Here is a 19,100-nt window from a genome sequence, read left to right on the forward strand (position 1 = left end):
CGGCTCGTGCCTGCGACCGAATCACAGCCGTGATGTTATTCGTGATAACACACTCCCTCTCGTGTTCTATTGCTTAATTTTACAATGGCGGCTCAGCCAATCAGATTTTAGGACCGGAACTATCTGTTTTATGATAAATATTTTTGCAGTGCAGTGTTGCTGTTATGTTTTGTAGAGAACGATAAGGTCAGAAATACTGTAAAACTTGTGTGTGTGCTGATGTATTCTGATATAATCGTGTAGTGTGAACTTGGCATAAGCTGTTAACACTACCTCAGACCTGTCTAGGTACCTTGTTTTTCCCCATCCCTTCTTCCCTGTAGTCTATTGTCTTTGCACTATTGTCTTTGCACTATTGTCTTTCTTATGTCTGCACTGGAGATGTAGCCTGACAGTATTTCATTTTTCTCTACAACACTGTATTGATTTGAATAAGTACACTAATGCAAGTTCAAACTAAACTATGAACAAACCAACCTGCAATTCCATGTCACTAAATGAGTTTTATCTTCTTTACAATATTTGCACCCACAAGTCAAAGTTGAAGTAGAGCACTAAAAAAGTAAAGGATTTGAAAGTACTAGTTAATGCGTATGTCTTAGCAAACTTAAACATACATTAAGAACAGATATTGATTTTCAGATATGAGCTATAATCAAACACTTTTTGTAAACCAGTAACCTGGCCTACTCTATTTTGTTAATAAATAAAAATGTCTAATAAAATCGCTGGGGGTAAAATGTCTCTAAGATTAAGGCTAAAAGCTCTTGGAGTAAACCCATTACTCTCTTATGTGCATGAAAATGTGAACAACAGTGTTAAACTAAAAACATTGTAACTATAAATGTATAAATTCTTACTTTAAATGCCTGACTCTGGGAAATGAACTTTCACAACATTTGTCCTCAAAGTGAAACCAGCTAGCTCCAATTTTGTTCTGTGTTTAATTTGTGTTGTTTTTATTAAATAGGGTTAAAAATCAACATCATGACATCACCAGTCAATAACCCTTAGTTAATGTCACTTTCCAGAGGCTCTATATATTGTAAGATTATTAAATAGACAATGTAAAACTTGATTATGATACTTTAAAGAATGTTATGTACAAAGGGTTAAGCAAAGAATGGAGCAGATAAGTAGAAAAACAGTGTGTACGGGTCAGCTGACATGTATGCTGACTGCAGTAGAAAGAGACTGGACTATGCCTTAGTTGATTAAGACTTGATGAATTCAGTTTGAGAACAAAGAATGTGAGTACGCCCCCGGCATAGATAAGGGGACTATAAGAGTGTGTATGGAGAGACAATCTGGGCTCTTTTTTTTGCATGCGCCTGATATTAGGTAAAAAAGAGTCCTCGGCCGAGCTGTTGTACCCTTGACTTTCCTACAATTTGTAATAAACAAATTTGTTAACTTTTAACTGAAGTAAAGTGATCTTTCCAATTAAAAAACACAACAATACTCAGTAACGTCCAGAAACCCAGACTGTGACAGATTTGTTCTTTTTTCTATCAACAGAAATGTATGAAGTCAATTTTTTTTTTCTGTTCTAGAAACCAAATGTTGGCGACCTCATAGAGATCTTTCGTCCAGGGTATCAACACTGGGCAATATATGTTGGAGATGGCTATGTCATTCATCTTGCACCACCCTGTAAGTTAAAATAAGTAAGAAAACATGAGCGATTGTGTCCCTGTGTATAATCAACTCTGTAAATAAAATCCTCAGTAAATAAAAGGCTGCTCCTCCATTAAACAGTGTTGATTTTGTGCTTTATGCCTTATATACAGTATAACATTATTGCTGACTTAAACTGCACCACTGCAACAACTTCTTGTGACAATTTTGTTGCAGTGATCATAAAACTGATTATTCTTTTGTTATTAGCTGAGGTGGCGTGTGCTGGAGTCAACAGTGTGATGTCAGTGTTGAGTGATTATGCTGTGGTGAAGAAGGAGGAGCTCTGGGTCGTAGTTGGGAACGATAAATTCAAAGTGAACAACCTTTTGGATAATAAGTACAAGCCTCGTGATATTGCTCTGATTGTCAAAGAGGCTCACAGTCTTGTTGGTTCAACACAGCCTTATTGCCTCTTTAGCCAAAACTGTGAGCACTTTGTCACAGGTTTAAGATATGGAAAGCCACACTCACGCCAGGTGGGTCATACAATATTGAACATTTATTGTCTATTTTTTTTCTTATATATAACAAAATCATGCTGCCACACTGACTAAAAATAAGTAGAAAGAAATGATAATGGCCAAACTGTATGGTATGATGTTATTCATTTTTTCTCCTTTTTCTTTTTTTCAGGTCCAACAAACTACAATTGCTGTGGGTGTAGGAGTATTAGGAGGATTAGGAGTGTTAGGTCTTGTAGCAGGAATAACAGCATTTATGTCCAATTCAAAAAAAGAGAGAAATGACAAATACTGACTTACCGATAAATGAAGAATAGGTGTAAACTTAATGCTGTACTTTAAAATGAATTGCTATGCTTAATTACAGATCTACAGTGCTGTAAAAATGTCTTCATCTTTAGCTTATTCTGTCACAATTCTGTTTGAACTCTTCCAACTATTTAATATAGTAACATATATAAAATAGAAGATGAAGTTTTTAATCATCCTCTTTTTAATTCTGTCGCAATTCTGTTTAAACTCTTCCAACTATTTAATATAGTAACATATACAATAGAAGATGCACTTTTTAAATAATCATTCTCTTTTTAATTCTGTCACACTTCTGTTTTATTTATTTTAACTATTTAATGTTAACTATTTAATATTTAGTCAAAATCAATGGCAGTTAATTGAATTTTGATTCACTTTTCAATGCAAAATTGTTTTAATTTGGCTACAGTGGAGGGTTTTGATCATAAACTGTCCGTTGAAGATCTTGCAACAGCATCTCAATAGGATTCAATGCTTTAGAGCATTGTCCTGCACTTGAACTTCAGATCACAAACTGATGGCTGGACATTTTCCATCAAGATTTTCTGATAAAGAACAGAATTCATGGTTCTATCAGTTATGACAAGTCGTCCAGGTCCTGTGGAAACAAAGCTTCTCTGGTCTTATGAGACAAAAATTAAAGTCCTCTAGAAGAACAACAAGCAGTATGCCTAAAAACAGACAATAAACATCACTTTTGCGCAGTTCATCTTTCATAACACTGACCCAAAGCATACAACTAAAACAACTCTGGGGACAGCTTTGGCACAAGTCTCACGCAATGTTCTTGAGTGGCCTGGAAGATTGCACTTCACAGACTCTTGCCATCTTGATGGAGAAAGGATCTGCTGAAGAATGAAATAAAGCAACCAGTCCAGGTGTAGAAAGGTTATAGAGAAAGATCAGCAAATAATTGCAGCTGTGTAAGCTACCAAAGGGGCTTTTATGAAGTCTAAATAAAAAATCAGAATACTTTATTAAACTTGGGTGATTGGGTGGTCATCATGGATGATGAAATGTAAACTGATGTGTAAAAATGTTAATTATATCTGTTAAAAATCAAATTCACAACACAATAAAGTGTCCAGAAGAGCCACAGTCTGAATGTTTTGAGTAAGCTAATTAAGCTGCTAGTGTTTCTAAAGATTAATTTAAGTCTTATGCTGGCTAAGTAATGTATTAAGGATGGGCTTAACAATGAGCAAGATATTCAGGAGCTGAACTACAGTGGATTCAGAAAATAAATAATCAGACCCCTAAATCTTTTGCGCACCTTATTTTATAGTGGATTTGATTTTGAATGGATACAGTCATGGTTAGAGCTTCGGCCTATCAATCCTTGAGCAAGGCCCTTAGCCCTTTCAGCTCCAGGGGTGCTGTACAGTGGCTGATCCTGCGCTTTAAGTGCAGCAAGCTGGGAGAAGCAGAAAAAGTATTTCATTGTACTGTACAAGTTTATATGTATATAGGGCAAATAAAGGCATTCTTCTTCTTAATAGCACATCTTAATAATAATGTACTGTATGTTTCATATTCTAATTATTTATGATGATAAATAAAATGAAATGTGATTTATTTACTTTAATTGCATGGAGTTTGTTGTACGTACATCTGAATCTATTAAAACCCAGAAAATTTTATTATATTTTATATATTTAGAAACTCACTTTTTTTGCAGTGTACTGTACATATAAATTACACACTATGGATTTTTTTTTTTTTCTCCCCTTTTTAGCGCATCCAATTGTTCAATTAGCATCGTGCTTCCTCTCTGTCTATGCCGAACCCTGCCCTGACGGAGGTGATTGAAGCTAACCCGTATCCCCTCCGAAACACGAGCAGCAGCCAGATGCATCTTTGCCACCCACACATTGACGCCACCTAGCGTTGCATGCGGAGAGACACACCCTAAGGGCACCCTCTCCCATCTCTGTGTAAGCGCCTCCAATCAGCCGGCAGAGAACGCAATCGCATTCTGACAGAGAGAGACCCACATCCGGTTCTTTGTCCCACCCCCCGCATGAGCAACCGGCCAATCGTTGCTCATATAGCCACTCAGCTTCGAACCGGTAAAGCAAGGCTGGATTCGATATGACGCTTCTCAGAATCCAGCCCTGGTTGCAGCGCGTTTCTTTTTTTTACCGCTGCGCCACCTGAGCGGCTTCTAAATCCAAAATTAACAATAGATTATTTGAGGACACACTAGACTAGTTTGTAAACTGACCGATTTAGTGTCCTTTGTGTTTGAACATGTACAATGCTCAAAACATTCATTCAGTTGAAGTAAAAAAATTAAAACCCCAAACATACAGCCCTAAACAAACCCAATGTCTGGAAAATTTGGGATAATTTGTAAAATGAAATAAAAACAAGAATCTGTGATTTGTTACTTGTCCTGAATTTTTATTTTACTTACAATTTTGACAATATAAACAAAATCTGAATTTGATTGCTAACACTCAAAGTTGGACAAGTAAAAAAAAAGAGAGAAATGTTGATAAAATGTTTAAATTACATCATTTTGAACCATTTCACAATAAGCAGGTAAACTGGTAACAAGTAAATGTATTATCAAGGATTTAGCAAAGGCTTAGCCAAGGCTTAACTCATTTCATATATTCTGAAAGACAGTGTGAGTGTGTGCTGTGGTCAAATGAGTTCACGTTTCTGCTTGTTTTTTTCCCCCTTTTTCTCAGATTTTCCACCCACATTTTCTCCCCTAATCTAGTCGTATCCAATTACCGTGGTTGCGTTATGCTTTACCTCTACCGATACAACCCTCCACTGCTGACTGAGAAGCTTTGCAACTGACACACGCCTCCTCCGACACGTGAGCAATACCGATTGCCTCTTTTCACCTGCACAAGCTCATATGCGGATCAGCCTTGTGCACGGAGAGCCACACCCTGATCAGCATTATTCCCCAACTCTGCACAGGCACCATCAATCAGCCAGCAGCGGTTGTAACTGCACCAGTTATGAGGAACCCTGGTCCAACTCATCCCATACCTGAACAACAGCCAATCGTTGTTCATGTGGCCACTCAGCCCAGCCGGATGACAGCTGAGATTTAATACGATGTATACGAAATCCCAGCAAGCGGTCGTTTCTGCTTGTTTTTGTAAAAAATAAATGCAGTGTTCTCTGGTACAAGAACAAAAAGGACCATCAAGACTGTTATTAGCAAAAGATTCAAAAGCCAACATCTTTCATGATATGGGATGCATTAGTTCCAAGGCATGGATGACTTACATATGTGATGCAGAGATATATATGGGAATTTTATAGCAACATGTACTGCCATCAAAGCAATGTTTTTTCCCCAGTACGTCATGGTTATTTCAGCAAGACAGTGCCAGGCCTCATTCTGCACATGCTACAATAGTGTGATTTTGTAGACACAGAGTGTTGTGCTTGACTGAGTGCAGGCCAGATCTGCCTCCTATTAGTAATGTATGGTGCATAATCATCATCTGTTCTGCTTATCCATTCAGGGTCGCGGTGGCAAAAGTGCAAGCAAAAAGTCCCAAGCATCTCTCTCCCCTGCCGCTTCTACCAGCTCCTCTGGTGGGATCCCCAGGCATTCCCACGCCAGCTGGGAGATGTAATCCCTCCAGCGGGTCCTGGGTCGACCCCGGGGCCTCCTCCCAGTTGGCCGTGCCTGGTATACCTCCACAGGGAGGTGTCCAGGAGGCATTCTTATCAGATGCCCGAACCACCTCAACTGGCTCCTCTCCAAGCAAAGGAGCGACAGTTCTACTCCGAGCTCCTCCCATATTGCTGAGCTCCTCACCCGATCACGGAGAGTATGGCCAGCAACCCGCCGGAGAAAGCTCATTTTAGCCGCTTGTATCCACTTTCGGTCATTACACAAAGCTCGTAACCATAGGTGAGGATAGGGACATAGATCGACTGGTGCATAACGAGGAGGCGAATTAGACAACAAAGTTTTGTATCAAGTAAGACTGTGTGAGAAAACCACTTGCTAAACTGCAACTTAAAAAGTGTAGTTTATTGGAAAGAGGATGTAACACATTGGTAAGAATGCCTCTCTGTTACAGGCATTAAATTCTACATTTGTTTATGTACATTTTACAAAATGTTCTATTCGTTCTAGAAATGCTGTTTATACAATTTTAGGGGAAACAGGACCAGTGGGCTTAAAGTATATGATTACAGTCTGCACCAATTAAGGCATGAGGTACACTGTCAGAGGATTTAAGCCAAAATCTTGAGGACCCTTGGGGCCCTTTAATACACAATAAACGGATTGGGTAATTTCAAAAGCAAAAATATAAGCCATTAAAGTATACTGGGGCGGCACGTGAGTAGTACTGTCACCTCACAGCAAGAAGGTCCTGGGTTTGATTCCCAGGTGGAGCAGTCCGCATCCTTTCTGTGGGAGTTTGCATGTTCTACACAGTGGTTTTCTCAGGAAGCTCTGGTTTCCTCCCATAGTCCAAAGACATGCGGTCAGGGTAATTGGAGGTGCAAAATTGCCCTAGGTGTGTGTGCATGTGTGTATGTACACCGATCACGCATAACATTATGACCACCTCCTTGTTTCTACACTCAATGTCCATTTTATCAGCTCCATTTACCATATAGAAGCACTTTGTAGTTCTACAATTACTGACTGTAGTCCATCAGTTTTTCTACATACTTTTTTAGCCTGCTTTCACCCTGTTCTTCAATCGTCAGAACCCCCACAGAACCACTACAGAGTAGGTATTATTTGGGTGGTGGATCATTCTCAGCACTGCAGTGACACTGACATGGTGGTGGTGTGTTAGTGTGTGTTGTACTGGTATGAGTGGATAAGACACAGCAATGCTGATGGAGTTTTTAAACACCTCACTGTCACTGCTGGACTGAGAGTAGTCCACAAACCAAAAATATATCCAGCCAACAGCGCCCCGTGGGCAGTGTCCTGTGACCCATGACGAAGGTCTAGAAGATGACCAACTAAAACAGCAGCAATAGATGAGCGATCGTCCTTGACTTTACATATACAAGGTGGACCAACTAGGTAGGAGTGTCTAATAGAGTGGACAGTGAGTGGACACAGTATTTCAAAACTCCAGCAGCACTGCTGTGTCTGATCCACTCATACCAGCACAACACACATTAACACGCCACCACCATGTCAGTGTCACTGCAGGGCTGAGAAACATCAACCACCCAAATAATACCTGCTCTGTGGTGGTACTGTGGGGGGTCCTGACCATTGAAGAACAGGGTAAAAGCAGGCTAAAAAGGTATGTAGAGAAATAAATGGACTACAGTCAGTAATTGTAGAACTACAAAAGGCTTCTATATGGTAAGTGGAGCTGATAAAATAGACAGTGTGTAAAGAAACAAGGAGGTGGTTTTAATATTATGGCTGATTGGTGTATGTTGGCCCTGTGATGGACTGGCGACCTGTCCAGGGTGTTTCCTACCTTTCGCTTTGTGAATTGCACCCACCGCGACCCTGATCATGATAAAGCGGTGGGAAAACATCCAATGAATTAATGAATAAAGTATACTGTACAGTAAAGGTAAAACATGCAGCACTTTGACCATTATTACTGTGCGTGTTTTGATTGAGCTTCATTGGTTAAACCGTGCACGTGACCCAGAAACCAGGAAAATCTATGTCGAGAGTGTAAATATTCCGGAAACAGTGAGATGTGGGTGCCGTCAGCTAAGGGGAAAACAAGAAAGGGGCCTCTAAGGATTATTATGGTGACATGATAATTAATTCCTGACTTTGCAATACGTGGTGAGCTTCATTATTTTTTTAAACTTTCTTAGAGGGCGTGTTTACACCCGAGGCCTAGGTTACAGTAGTAAGCTTCGTTAGCTTAGCGTCTTGCTAGCTGCTTTACTGAGTGCTTTGCGATACGTACATTGCATTGCTTTGCTCATACATCACATACGCACATAAAACTGATGTAACAAAACCAAGTAACAATAATAAACTACTGTACAGTGGAATGTGTGCACTGGTGGAGGCTATACACACTGGCTTTATTAAGCTACCAAGTCTTAATTGTTTATCGACCCTGTATATGTTTAGGCACATTCAATAAGTACACCATACAAGAAAGGAGGCTAGGGTGTCAGCTGTGAGTAATAATAATCATTATTATTATGTAGTTATCATGCTAAACCCGTCGACAGTCAACAACCTAACAAAAAGGGGATCAGGCACGATGTAACTGGCATATATGAAGCCAATTTTTAAGAAATAAAGCCAGAGAAAATTGGATCAATGCCACCACTGTCTGTATCAAGAACCTATAGAACTCTATATTATGAAATGCCCAGCAAGTTCACTGTCAGGCATTAAAGTGTTAAAATAGTAGTTTTCTTAAAAGCTACAGCCCTGTATGGGTATACATAATTCTACATAAAGAGGTACTGATTAAATAAGCACCTCGACTAATTCTTATTTAACTAGGGAAATGAAATGAAAACTGCTGTGATCATCGACATTCTCTTACAATTGGACAAGCTGGTAGTGCTAGTAGTACCTCAAAAGTAACTGGAATCAATAAACAACTGTTGGTCTTGCTAAATGAGTGAAAAAGAAAAGTGAGGAAAAGAAGGGCTAAAACTGGGTCAATGTCATCACTGTGTCTGTATCAAGAACCTATAGAACTCTATATACAAGGCTTAAACGTGACATAATGCCATGGCTGATCACGAATTGCACAGCAAGTTCACTGTCAGGCATTTAAAAGCTCAAAAGTATTACTTTTTAAAAATGTAAAATAGTAGTTTCCTTAAAAGCTACAGCCCTTTATAGGCACACATCATTATACATAAAGAGGTACTGATTAAATACGCACCTCAACTCATTCTTATTTAACCAGGGAAATGAGGGTGGCACGGTGGCTCAGTGGGTAGCACTGTCGCCTCACAGCAAGAAGGTCCTAGGTTCAATCCCCAGGTGCGGTGGTCCGGGTCCTTTCTGTGTGGAGTTTGCATGTTCTTCCCGTTTCGGGGTGGGTTTCCTTTGCGAGCTCTGGTTTCCTCTCACAGTCTAAAGACATGCAATCAGGTTAATTGAAATACAAAATTGTTCATGACTGTGTTTGACATTACACTTGTGAACTGATGAATTTTGTGTAATGAGTAAACTGCTGTGGTCATTGGTATTCTGTTACAATTGGACCAGTTGGTAGTGCTAGTAGTACTTCAAAAGTAACTGGAATCAGTAAATAACTGTTGGCCTTGCCAGATGAGTGGAAAAGAAAAGTTTGAAGTGAGTAAAACAAGAGCTAAATTCTGGCTTTACTGGCAGAGGGATACAGTGAGCATCAGGTTACTTCCATCCTTAAAATGTTAAAGATTGCACTTCATTAGAACAAGGTCAGACAGCAGACACTGGGGACAACAAATCCACAAAAATGACTATCCACTGACTGAGATGACAGCAAACTCATTTACATTTACATTACATTTTCAGCATTTAGCAGACGCTTTTATCCAAAGCGACTTACACACTGAGCGGAACACAATGAGCAATTGAGGGTTAAGGGCCTTGCTCAGGGACCCAACAGTGGCAACTTGGTGGTGGCGGGGCTTGAACCGGCAACCTTCTGTTTACTAGTCCAGTACCTTAACCACTGAGCTATCACTGGCCCTGGTCATTTGAATGTCACTCAGCAACTGAAGGATAACATTAAGTAACTTACAAAAATGGTAAAGTGCACATTGAGGACGGTTTGAATCAGGCTTCTAAGGGCAAGGCTAAAGTCATGCAAAGCTAGAAAAAAGCTCTTCATTAATAAGAAACAAAGAAGAGCTGGTCTGAGGTCTGTACAAGCACTTAAGGATTAAATTGAAGAGGACTGTAGTAAGCTCATCATTTATGATGAGTCCTGTTATCAGCTTGGCCCAACACCTGGTCGTCTAATGTGAACACGGACACCCGGAGACGCCTAAAAGTTACAGTGGAATTTGATGGAGTATCATAGACTGTCAGGGGGTGCTTCAGCCAGGCTGAAGTCAGACAGATTTGTCTTTATAAAGAACACATTCCTTCCCCAACTCTGAGGATGTATTTCCAGCAGGGTAATGCTTTGTGCCATTATAGGTCTGAACCCAATTGAAAATTGTAATTTGATTAAGAAAAGATGGATGGTCACAGACCTTCAAACAAAGTTTTACACCAGCAGTAACATTGTCACCCAACAGCAATGTAAAACTTTGACTGGGGAAAAGCTGCTGCTGTAGTTGTACTGGCACCAGAATTATGCCCTGTGCAACTTTGACCAATACTTTCAGAAAGGTGGGGGCTGGTTTATTTTTGGTTTTATAAACAATAGTTTTAATACAGGCAGCTACTGACAGTGAGGGGACACACTAGCGGTCAAAGTGTAGGAGTGTATGTCAAAGGTGATAGCTGGTTATTATTTAGAACTACTCTTGCATTCTATGGTGTTGTAATTGCGTTCAGCTCCAGGAATTTACGTATATTAACTTGGTTATGCTTGGACTTGCCTTTGAGTGATGCGATGACATCCATGGAATGTCTACGAGTCCTGCTGAGATGCGAGTAGAAGGAAAGGGAGAGCACTAGCAATACTTACATGAAAATGTTAAGCAGCATGACCACATATTAATCCTTATAATCCTTATAGTATTATAATTTCAATTTACTGTGGCATGGGTAGTAATTCTCCATTTCCAGTCATGCTATATTGCATATTTCCCACATATAAACACTTTCAGAAATTAAAGCATACTATTGTATCATTATGTAGATTGTGAATCATTGTACCGGCTATGTGACACAGAGCAATATTGGTCCTGGGGGCCTTGGTTCAATTCTCAGCTCTGGTGCATATTGTTGGCATGTAGGTTCATGCAGGTACTCCAGTTTCCTCCAACCTCCACAAAAAACTTAAAGATGGCTTGACCACTCTAAAATACTGCTAGATGTGAGTTAGTGAGTACAGGGTGTGTTCTTGTTTCGTGCCCTGTGTTTTCCCTTGATTAGGATGTGTTTGGTGAAAATGGATAGATAAATGAATAAATTAATTAGGCCTAATCTTATGACACCGCCTTGAATATTAAATCACTCTCACTTACTGACTTTCTTAACCGCTTATACAATTAGGGTTGCGGGGGGTGCTGGAGCCTATCCCAGCTTTTTAATGGGTGCAAGGCACACAGTAACACCGTGGATGGGGCACCAGTCCATCACAGGGCAGACACACACAAACACACACGCACCCATTCACCTATACGGCAATTCAGTGTCTCCAATTAACCTGACTGCATGTTTTTGGATTGTGGGAGAAAACCGGAGCTACTGGAGGAAACCCACACAGACACGGGTAGAACATGCAGACTCCGCACAAAGGACCTGGACCGTTCCACCTGGGGATCAAACCCAGGACTTTCTTGCTGTGAGGTGACAGTGCTACCCACCGAGCCACTGTGCCGCCCTGATTATTAAATCAGTTCACCACATTTAAATGTTATAAACCATAAGCTTGAATTTAGCCAAATTAAATCAGCATGTCATTCTACGAAATTCAAGAAAGATTAAAAAAATTCCAATATATTAATTTAGAAAGGGTAGCAAAGTTGTGTATCATTTTAGGATGCCGCTGAACCACAGCAACACAGGTGAATCTACTACTAAGTGATGAGCCTGCTGTAAGGTTTTCAAAGGCTCATTAAATATGTATCCAAAAATCACAAATCATATATAAACACTAAAGGGAAATCAGATGTGTCTAGCCTTCACTAGTGTACTAGTGTATTTATGAGAACAAAGTACAAATGCTTTTTAGGAGAAACATCATTGCTCGTCTGACATTTGCAAAACAAACAAAAATGCACAGAAGACACTTTTTGGTTCAATGCTCTGAAGTATGATATATTGGTTATGTTGAGCTATTTAAATTGTTCTTCAATGCTCTGAAGTATGATATATTGGTTATGTTGAGCTATTTAAATTGTTCTTGTTTGATTGGTTTATTGCAAACAGCTTAACTTTTTCAGTGTAGATTTTGCTAATAAACCTAATTTGCAATGTGGTTTAATATTTTTTATTGTGTTTATATGTGCATTATTACATGTATTACTACTTTCTGAGAATAGGTTTCGTCCACAGAGAAGCCTAACCATGAACAGCAATTCTAACAACAGCCTGAGTCCAAATGCCTTGGACGACTACCTTGTTAAACACCAATCCAGTTTGATGTGGCTACTTGTAGGTAAGTCTACGTTTGGGACCTGTGCCAGTTATTATGGATTTGTCTCATTGTCAATATGTTCTTGATTAATATTAATATCACTGAATTGGGCTTTGTATTGTAATGCTAATTGTCAGATAAGGCTTTGAAAGTGTTATTTCAAACTGTGTTTTACTCAACAACAATGGAACTTAAATTATGTATAAGCTCTTGGAGTATTTCAGGTATATGTTTTATATATTTGTAAATTGCTTATACAACAGTGATGTATATGGCTAAAATGTGTATGTGTATTGTTTTTTTAGTATTTTATTATTTTATAAAATTTTATTTTTTTAGTATATAACACACACATGGGAGATCTTCAAAAAGTTTCTGCACTTTTATGTTTTGGTTGGAAATGGTGAGGGTGGGAGGAGTAGTAATTGGTCATGTCTGTGAGACTGAGAGAGAGCTTATAGTCAGGATTTAGTGTCATCTGATTTCCACCTTTTTGGACAGCTCAAAGAAACTTTAAGGGGAAGAAGATTTTCGTGTGATGATGTAAAAGCATTTATAACATTTATTGCTGATGGCATTAAAAAGTTGGTACGCTGCTGGGAAAAATGCATGCAAAGGTGGCTATGTACAAAAGTAATGTCATTAGTTTTTGAAATTCTTAATAAATAGAAGTAAAATGTATATAACATGAGGGCCGTAATGTCAACTTGAGAACTGTAACAAGCCCAATTATACCCAATAGATATTTTATTGCTACTTGTTGCTTGAAAAGAATCACATTTTAAGTGTTTGTTTTCTTTGTCTTTCACAGCCACTATTCTTTCCTGTGGATGGATTATATACTTAACATACTACAACTCTCGTAACATTGGACTCATCCTTACCCTTATTATTAACAGACTCTACAAAAATGGATACATTCATATCGGTCAGTAAATGTGTGAAACGATGGATATTATAAGTGCCATGCTTTTGTTAATTTACTGTATTAATTATGACTAATGTGTCCTTGCAGGCTCCTTCTCCTTTTCCGTGCTGTCTGGAAAGGTCATGTTCCGAGATGTTTACTACATCAACGAGGACATGTCCATTAGGTATGTCTGCAGATCTTCTACACATGTATCACTTAACATTTGTTGTTAGGTTTTTACTAACCATCTAATTAAATGATTTTCTCAGAATTCAAGATGGCTTTCTTATATTTCGCTGGTGGAAGATGTATAACCCTAAACAAAAGCAGCATGGTAAGGGAGGAAACAAGCACAGAAATCATGTGTGCACATTAAAACTTCTTATTTGTTTTATTATTATTATCTTGAGCCTGAATTAATAATTTTTAACTGAGTGTTTTACTTATTTAATTTTTTTCTAATGTATCTTGAGCCTTTACTATTTTTTCTGATGTACCTTGAGCTGTTGTAATACCTGACTTTCACTTTGGGATTAATAAAGTGATCTGTCTGTCTGTCTGTCTGTCTGTCTGTCTGTCTGTCTGTCTGTCTGTCTGTCATCTATCTATCTATCTATCTATCTATCTATCTATCTATCTATCTATCTATCTATCTATCTATCTATCTATCGTCTGTCTGTCTGTCTGTCTGTCTGTCCGTCTGTCTATCTATCTATCATCTGTTTGTCTATCTATCTATCTATCGTCTGTCTGTCTGTCTGTCTGTCTGTCTGTCTGTATGTCTGTCTGTCTGTCCGTCCGTCTATCTGTCTATCTATCTATCATCTGTTTGTCTATCTATCTATCTATCTATCTATCTATCTATCTATCTATCTATCTATCTATCTATCTATCATCTATTTGTCTGTCTGTCTGTCTGTCTGTCTGTCTGTCTGTCTGTCTGTCTGTCTGTCTGTCTGTCTGTCTATCTATCTATCATCTGTCTATCATCTATCTATCTATCTATCTATCTATCTATCTATCTATCTATCTATCTATCTATCTAATCTATCTATCTATCTATCTATCTATCTATCTATCTATCTATCTATCTATCTATCTATCTATCTATCTATCTATCTATCTATCTATCTATCTATCTTAATAAAGCCATATCTATGCACTTTGATTGTTGTTAATTAGTTTATTGTTGGATGGTGTTTTTAAATGTTTGTTAATCGTGCTATTCTAGATGATTGAGTATATGTTGATATGATGAAATACTGTATAGTTAATAATTTGCTTATATTTTCCTTAAAGACCCAAAGGCAGAGACACGGCTGTATGTCACAGTTAATGGCTTTGAATTCCACGTATACAATCGGACAGACCTGTATGCACGCTTGCAGGATATGTTTGGCTTGGAGCCCACTCTTATCCCTCCACGGCAAGATGGAGAGAAGGACAAAAAGGAGCAAAACAAAACGCTTGACAGGTAACGCTACATCTCTCACTGTTCCACACCTGCTACCTGTAGCAATGAATGTTAAAAGGACATTGATGGGCAAACTCTCTAGTGTTGTTTTACAATCCTGCTGCTGCAGTTCCTCTGTCCTGCAGATCTGGGTGATTTTTCTGTTTCCAGCACTCCTAATTAAACATCTTAACAGCCTACAAATCCAAACTGGGTGAACAGGGTGTGTGAGAATATTAGTAGACCGTGAGTCTTCCAGGATCAATGGCTGAATTTATTAACATTACTAAATTACCCAGACCTTTCAGACATAAGTGAGAAGTAGAATTTATCTTGTTCATGTTTTAGAAGACTTTGTCATCTCAGCAGTTGCTCTGATGTTCTTTGGTTTGATCTGCAAAGCAGTATCTTGGTCTCTACTGAGATTTCATCAGTTCACTTCACAGCTGTTTGCTATATTGTATCTATGAATTTGACGTCTGTCAAAGAATATCTTTGCCAGCCTGATAAAAAGTAAATTTTTTTTCTTTATTTACCTAAATAATTTTTATAATGCTGGGAGGGCCCTCCAGTCTTACAGCAGTACAGTATCCTAGTCCGCACCCGCTGGGATGCAGGGTTTGAATCCCCAACAGTGCCACTGGCCAGTCAGGCATTTTTATATAGATATGATTGGTCTGAGGGGGGATGGACAAAGCCTGGTGATGGATTGGTGTCCTGTTTGGGGTGTGTTACTGCATTGCACCCACTGAGTCTGTGGAAGTCGGACCAGGAAAAAGTGGTGTTAAAACATAAAAATGCAAAAAAAAAGAAAAAAGGATTTACAGTATATGTGTCATGCTAATAAAGGATTAATGTGCATATTAAACTATCCAAAATCATAACGATGATTATCATTATTATTAATTAATGTGATCAAGATAAATAATTTCAGATTTATTTCCGCCTTTAATGTGACCTATAATTAATATTAATATTTGTCATTAACAGCTTTAATAAGGTTTGTTTTGTGCACTTTTTTTTGAAGTGTTAACATCAAAGCTGAATCTCAGGATGTGGCTTCATCATGGAGGTCTCTCATACCTGTCATTAAAGTCAACATAAGCACAGTAAGTACAGCAACATGACAGAATTTTATCTGCATCTAAGACCAAACATCCCAAGATTTTTATTTCTACTGCACCTACAGCCTGATCCAGATATTGTGGATGTTTTATTATCAATTAATTCGTGAACAACTTGGTTGGTTAGTTTTGGTTGCAGTGGTACCAATCACTTTCTTCTTCTCTTTTTTTAAACAAGGGTCGAGTAGCATTTGGAAACAACTACCTTTCTCACACTCTGTGCATGCATTTTGATGATGCCCTCCTGACTTACACCACCAAGCCTCCCAGTAGCCATTTGGATCAGTTCATGCACATAGTAAAGGGCTCACTGGAAAATGTGCGTGTGATGCTAGTGCCCAGCCCCCGATACCTTGGTCTGCAGAATGATGAGTAAGTAAACCGACTAAACAGGACCTACTAACAATTGTGTTAAGTGTATGTGTGTATCCGTGTCCTTTCATGGACTTGCTACCTGTCCGGAGTGTTTGCAACCTTTTGCCCAGTAAATTGGACCCACCGTGACCCTGACCAGGATAAAACAGTGTAAAGTAAATACTTGCACAGATAAGACAACTGTAGACAGCAATGATTTAAACTCATCTATTACACATATTACATGTATTACTCTGTGTGGAGTTTGCAAATCAAAGTGTGTAAAACATGACGTTAAAAATCATATTGAAAAAAAAATGTTCTGGTTGTGGTAGGTCTTGTTTCCCTGGAATCGCTGGTTGCAGTGCAGTAACACACCTTGAGCAGTAGGCCAATCCATCATGAGCTTTACGATGGGGCCTTAACTGATAACTATGTCCTTATTTTTCCCCATGTGATCAGCAACTGACTTCAGCTGAGCATTAGAGTGCCAGTTTTGAAGCAGCAGCTTCTTTCTTGCGCAATAGCACATAGTGATGTAATGCTTGCACAACTATAAAGTTTTATACAGATCTTTTGTAAATATCCTGCTAGTCTTTTTATAGTGCCATAAAAATTGTCAGCTGAAATAACATACTGCAAGATATTTTTTTACTGAGTACAATTACGATTTTCAGTTATGTTTATTTCCAGTTAGATTACAGTTAATGCAAATTGTTAAGTTAGTGTTATATTACAGAGCAAATACTTCAATTCTTGGGTGCTTCCAAATTATAATAACAGTTTCCTAAACATATTGTTATTTGCTGTTAACAGCATTTTCAGGTTCAGTGGGTCATGTCAAGTGTATTAGAAATAGTGTAGTGTACTGTACATATACAGGTGTACAGTACAACAAAATTCTTTCCTCACATATCTCAGCTCGTTTGGAAGCTGGGGTCAGAGCGAAGGGTCAGCCATTGTACAATGCACCTGGAGCAGAGAAGGTTAAGGGCCTTGCTCAAGGGCCCCACAGTGGCCGCATGGCAAAGCTGGGATTCAAACTCTCAAACTTTCAATTGATAGTTCAAAGCTCTACCCAGCTCTACCCACTAGGCTGCCACTGTCCCTGAATCCCTGAAGATCTTGTATCTTTTACCCTCAGCTTTACCAACAACACGTATTTGTTTTACCATCCTTATTTCAGATCTTTTGGGAAAGACTATGAAACATAACAATTTGAATTAGAATGAACAAATACAACTATTGACATTGACACACAACTTTGTTTTCAGGCCACCTAGACTCATGGGAGAGGGGTTTGTTGTTATGCAGTCAAATGATGTTGACATCTACTATTACCAAGATGAACCAGGTATGTGTTTTCAATCATTATCTATACTGCTTCACTGGCTTTTTTCTTGTTTTACTTGACAATAAACTAAATTGTATGTATAACGTGTAGGTTTGGTCCCTGAGGAGTTAGAAAACGGGGATGCAGACGCTTCCTCCGAGGGTACTAAGTTGCAGGATCTGCCTCCATGCTGGGGCTTAGATATAGTATGTGGAAAAGGAACAGATTTTAATTATGGACCATGGGCTGACAGACAGAGGTATTTACACACAGTATAGTAAAATCCCTGCCTAATAGTATACTTCAGTTTATATAATAAGAATAGATATAAATATTTTCTTTATTCTGTCTTCACAGGGACAGTCTGTGGAAATTCTTTCTGCCTGCAGACTATCAGCCAATGAAAGTAAGCGATGTTGCCACTCCAGGAAAACCCAGGCAAATCCAGGCATTTGAACTGCGCATGAACATCATAGCAGATGCTACCATAGACCTGCTGTTTACCAAAAATAGGGTATGATTTCTTGTTCTCTTTGTTTCTTGTACTGTCTGTGCCAAGGAAACTGTATTAAAAAAAATTTTTCTGTCTCTCTTTTTTTCATAGGAGACAAATGCTATTCATGTCAATGTTGGTGCTGGTTCTTATTTGGAGGTCAACATTCCTATGACAGTAGGGGAAAATGGTATCCAAGCCTTATTGCTAACTTTTTGTTTAACCATGTAGTTAAACAAAAAACCTTTATATTACCAAGCTCAATATTTGTCACCTGACCCTCTTCCTCTTTCTCTATAAGGATATTCTCCTACTGTTAAAGGGCAGTTACTGCATGTGGACACCACCAGCAGCATGCAATACAGGACTCTACTGGAGGCTGAGATGCTGGCTGTAAGTATGTTGTTTGAATATACAGTGCCATCAGAAAGTATTCACACCCCTTCACTTTTTTCACATTTTGTTATGTTACAGACATATTTGAAAACCGATTTGAGTATAGTTTTCTTTTAAAAAATCTACATGAAATAGCCCATAATGACAAAGTGAAAACATGTTTTCAGACATTTTTGTAAATGTATTAAAAATGTAAACATTTAAACATAATAGGTACATAAGTATTCACACCCATGGCTTAATATTTTGTTGAAGCACCTTTGGCAGCAATCACAGCCTCAAGTCTTTTGGGTATGTCTGTACAAGCTTGGCACACCTGTTTTTGGGCATTTTCTCCCATTCTTCTCTGCAGATCCTCTCAAGCTCAGTCAGGTTGGATGGGCAG

The 19,100-nt window shown here is 38.6% G+C and overlaps 2 protein-coding genes across 12 annotated transcripts in view; both read left to right on the top strand.

The window, feature by feature from the left end:
* Positions 1-1,520: 1,520 nt before the first annotated feature.
* On the top strand, positions 1,521-2,436 carry LOC134315274 (phospholipase A and acyltransferase 3-like). Its single transcript, XM_062996360.1, is given in 3 exon segments — positions 1,521-1,653; positions 1,888-2,156; positions 2,314-2,436. Coding segments are annotated over 3 exon segments (525 nt in total).
* A 5,702-nt stretch (positions 2,437-8,138) lies between these two features.
* Positions 8,139-19,100, top strand: part of kiaa1109 (KIAA1109 ortholog) — a 70,448-nt gene continuing 59,486 nt past the window's right edge. For 6 of the 11 annotated variants that reach the window (XM_062996040.1, XM_062996044.1, XM_062996041.1 and 3 more), the window contains exons 1-13: positions 8,140-8,217; positions 12,558-12,673; positions 13,464-13,580; positions 13,668-13,746; positions 13,832-13,896; positions 14,862-15,036; positions 16,043-16,124; positions 16,318-16,511; positions 17,768-17,847; positions 17,938-18,085; positions 18,184-18,340; positions 18,431-18,509; positions 18,621-18,712. In XM_062996040.1, the coding sequence (XP_062852110.1) occupies positions 12,583-12,673; positions 13,464-13,580; positions 13,668-13,746; positions 13,832-13,896; positions 14,862-15,036; positions 16,043-16,124; positions 16,318-16,511; positions 17,768-17,847; positions 17,938-18,085; positions 18,184-18,340; positions 18,431-18,509; positions 18,621-18,712 (1,359 nt within the window). In that variant the 5' untranslated portion in view covers positions 8,140-8,217; positions 12,558-12,582. Of the gene's footprint in view, positions 8,218-12,557; positions 12,674-13,463; positions 13,581-13,667; positions 13,747-13,831; positions 13,897-14,861; positions 15,037-16,042; positions 16,125-16,317; positions 16,512-17,767; positions 17,848-17,937; positions 18,086-18,183; positions 18,341-18,430; positions 18,510-18,620; positions 18,713-19,100 lie in introns of all 11 variants that reach the window. The other 5 variants (XM_062996037.1, XM_062996043.1, XM_062996042.1 and 2 more) reach the window with 2 other exon arrangements.

The sequence above is a fragment of the Trichomycterus rosablanca genome, chromosome 5, assembly GCF_030014385.1.
Source record: "Trichomycterus rosablanca isolate fTriRos1 chromosome 5, fTriRos1.hap1, whole genome shotgun sequence".
NCBI lineage: Eukaryota > Metazoa > Chordata > Actinopteri > Siluriformes > Trichomycteridae > Trichomycterus > Trichomycterus rosablanca.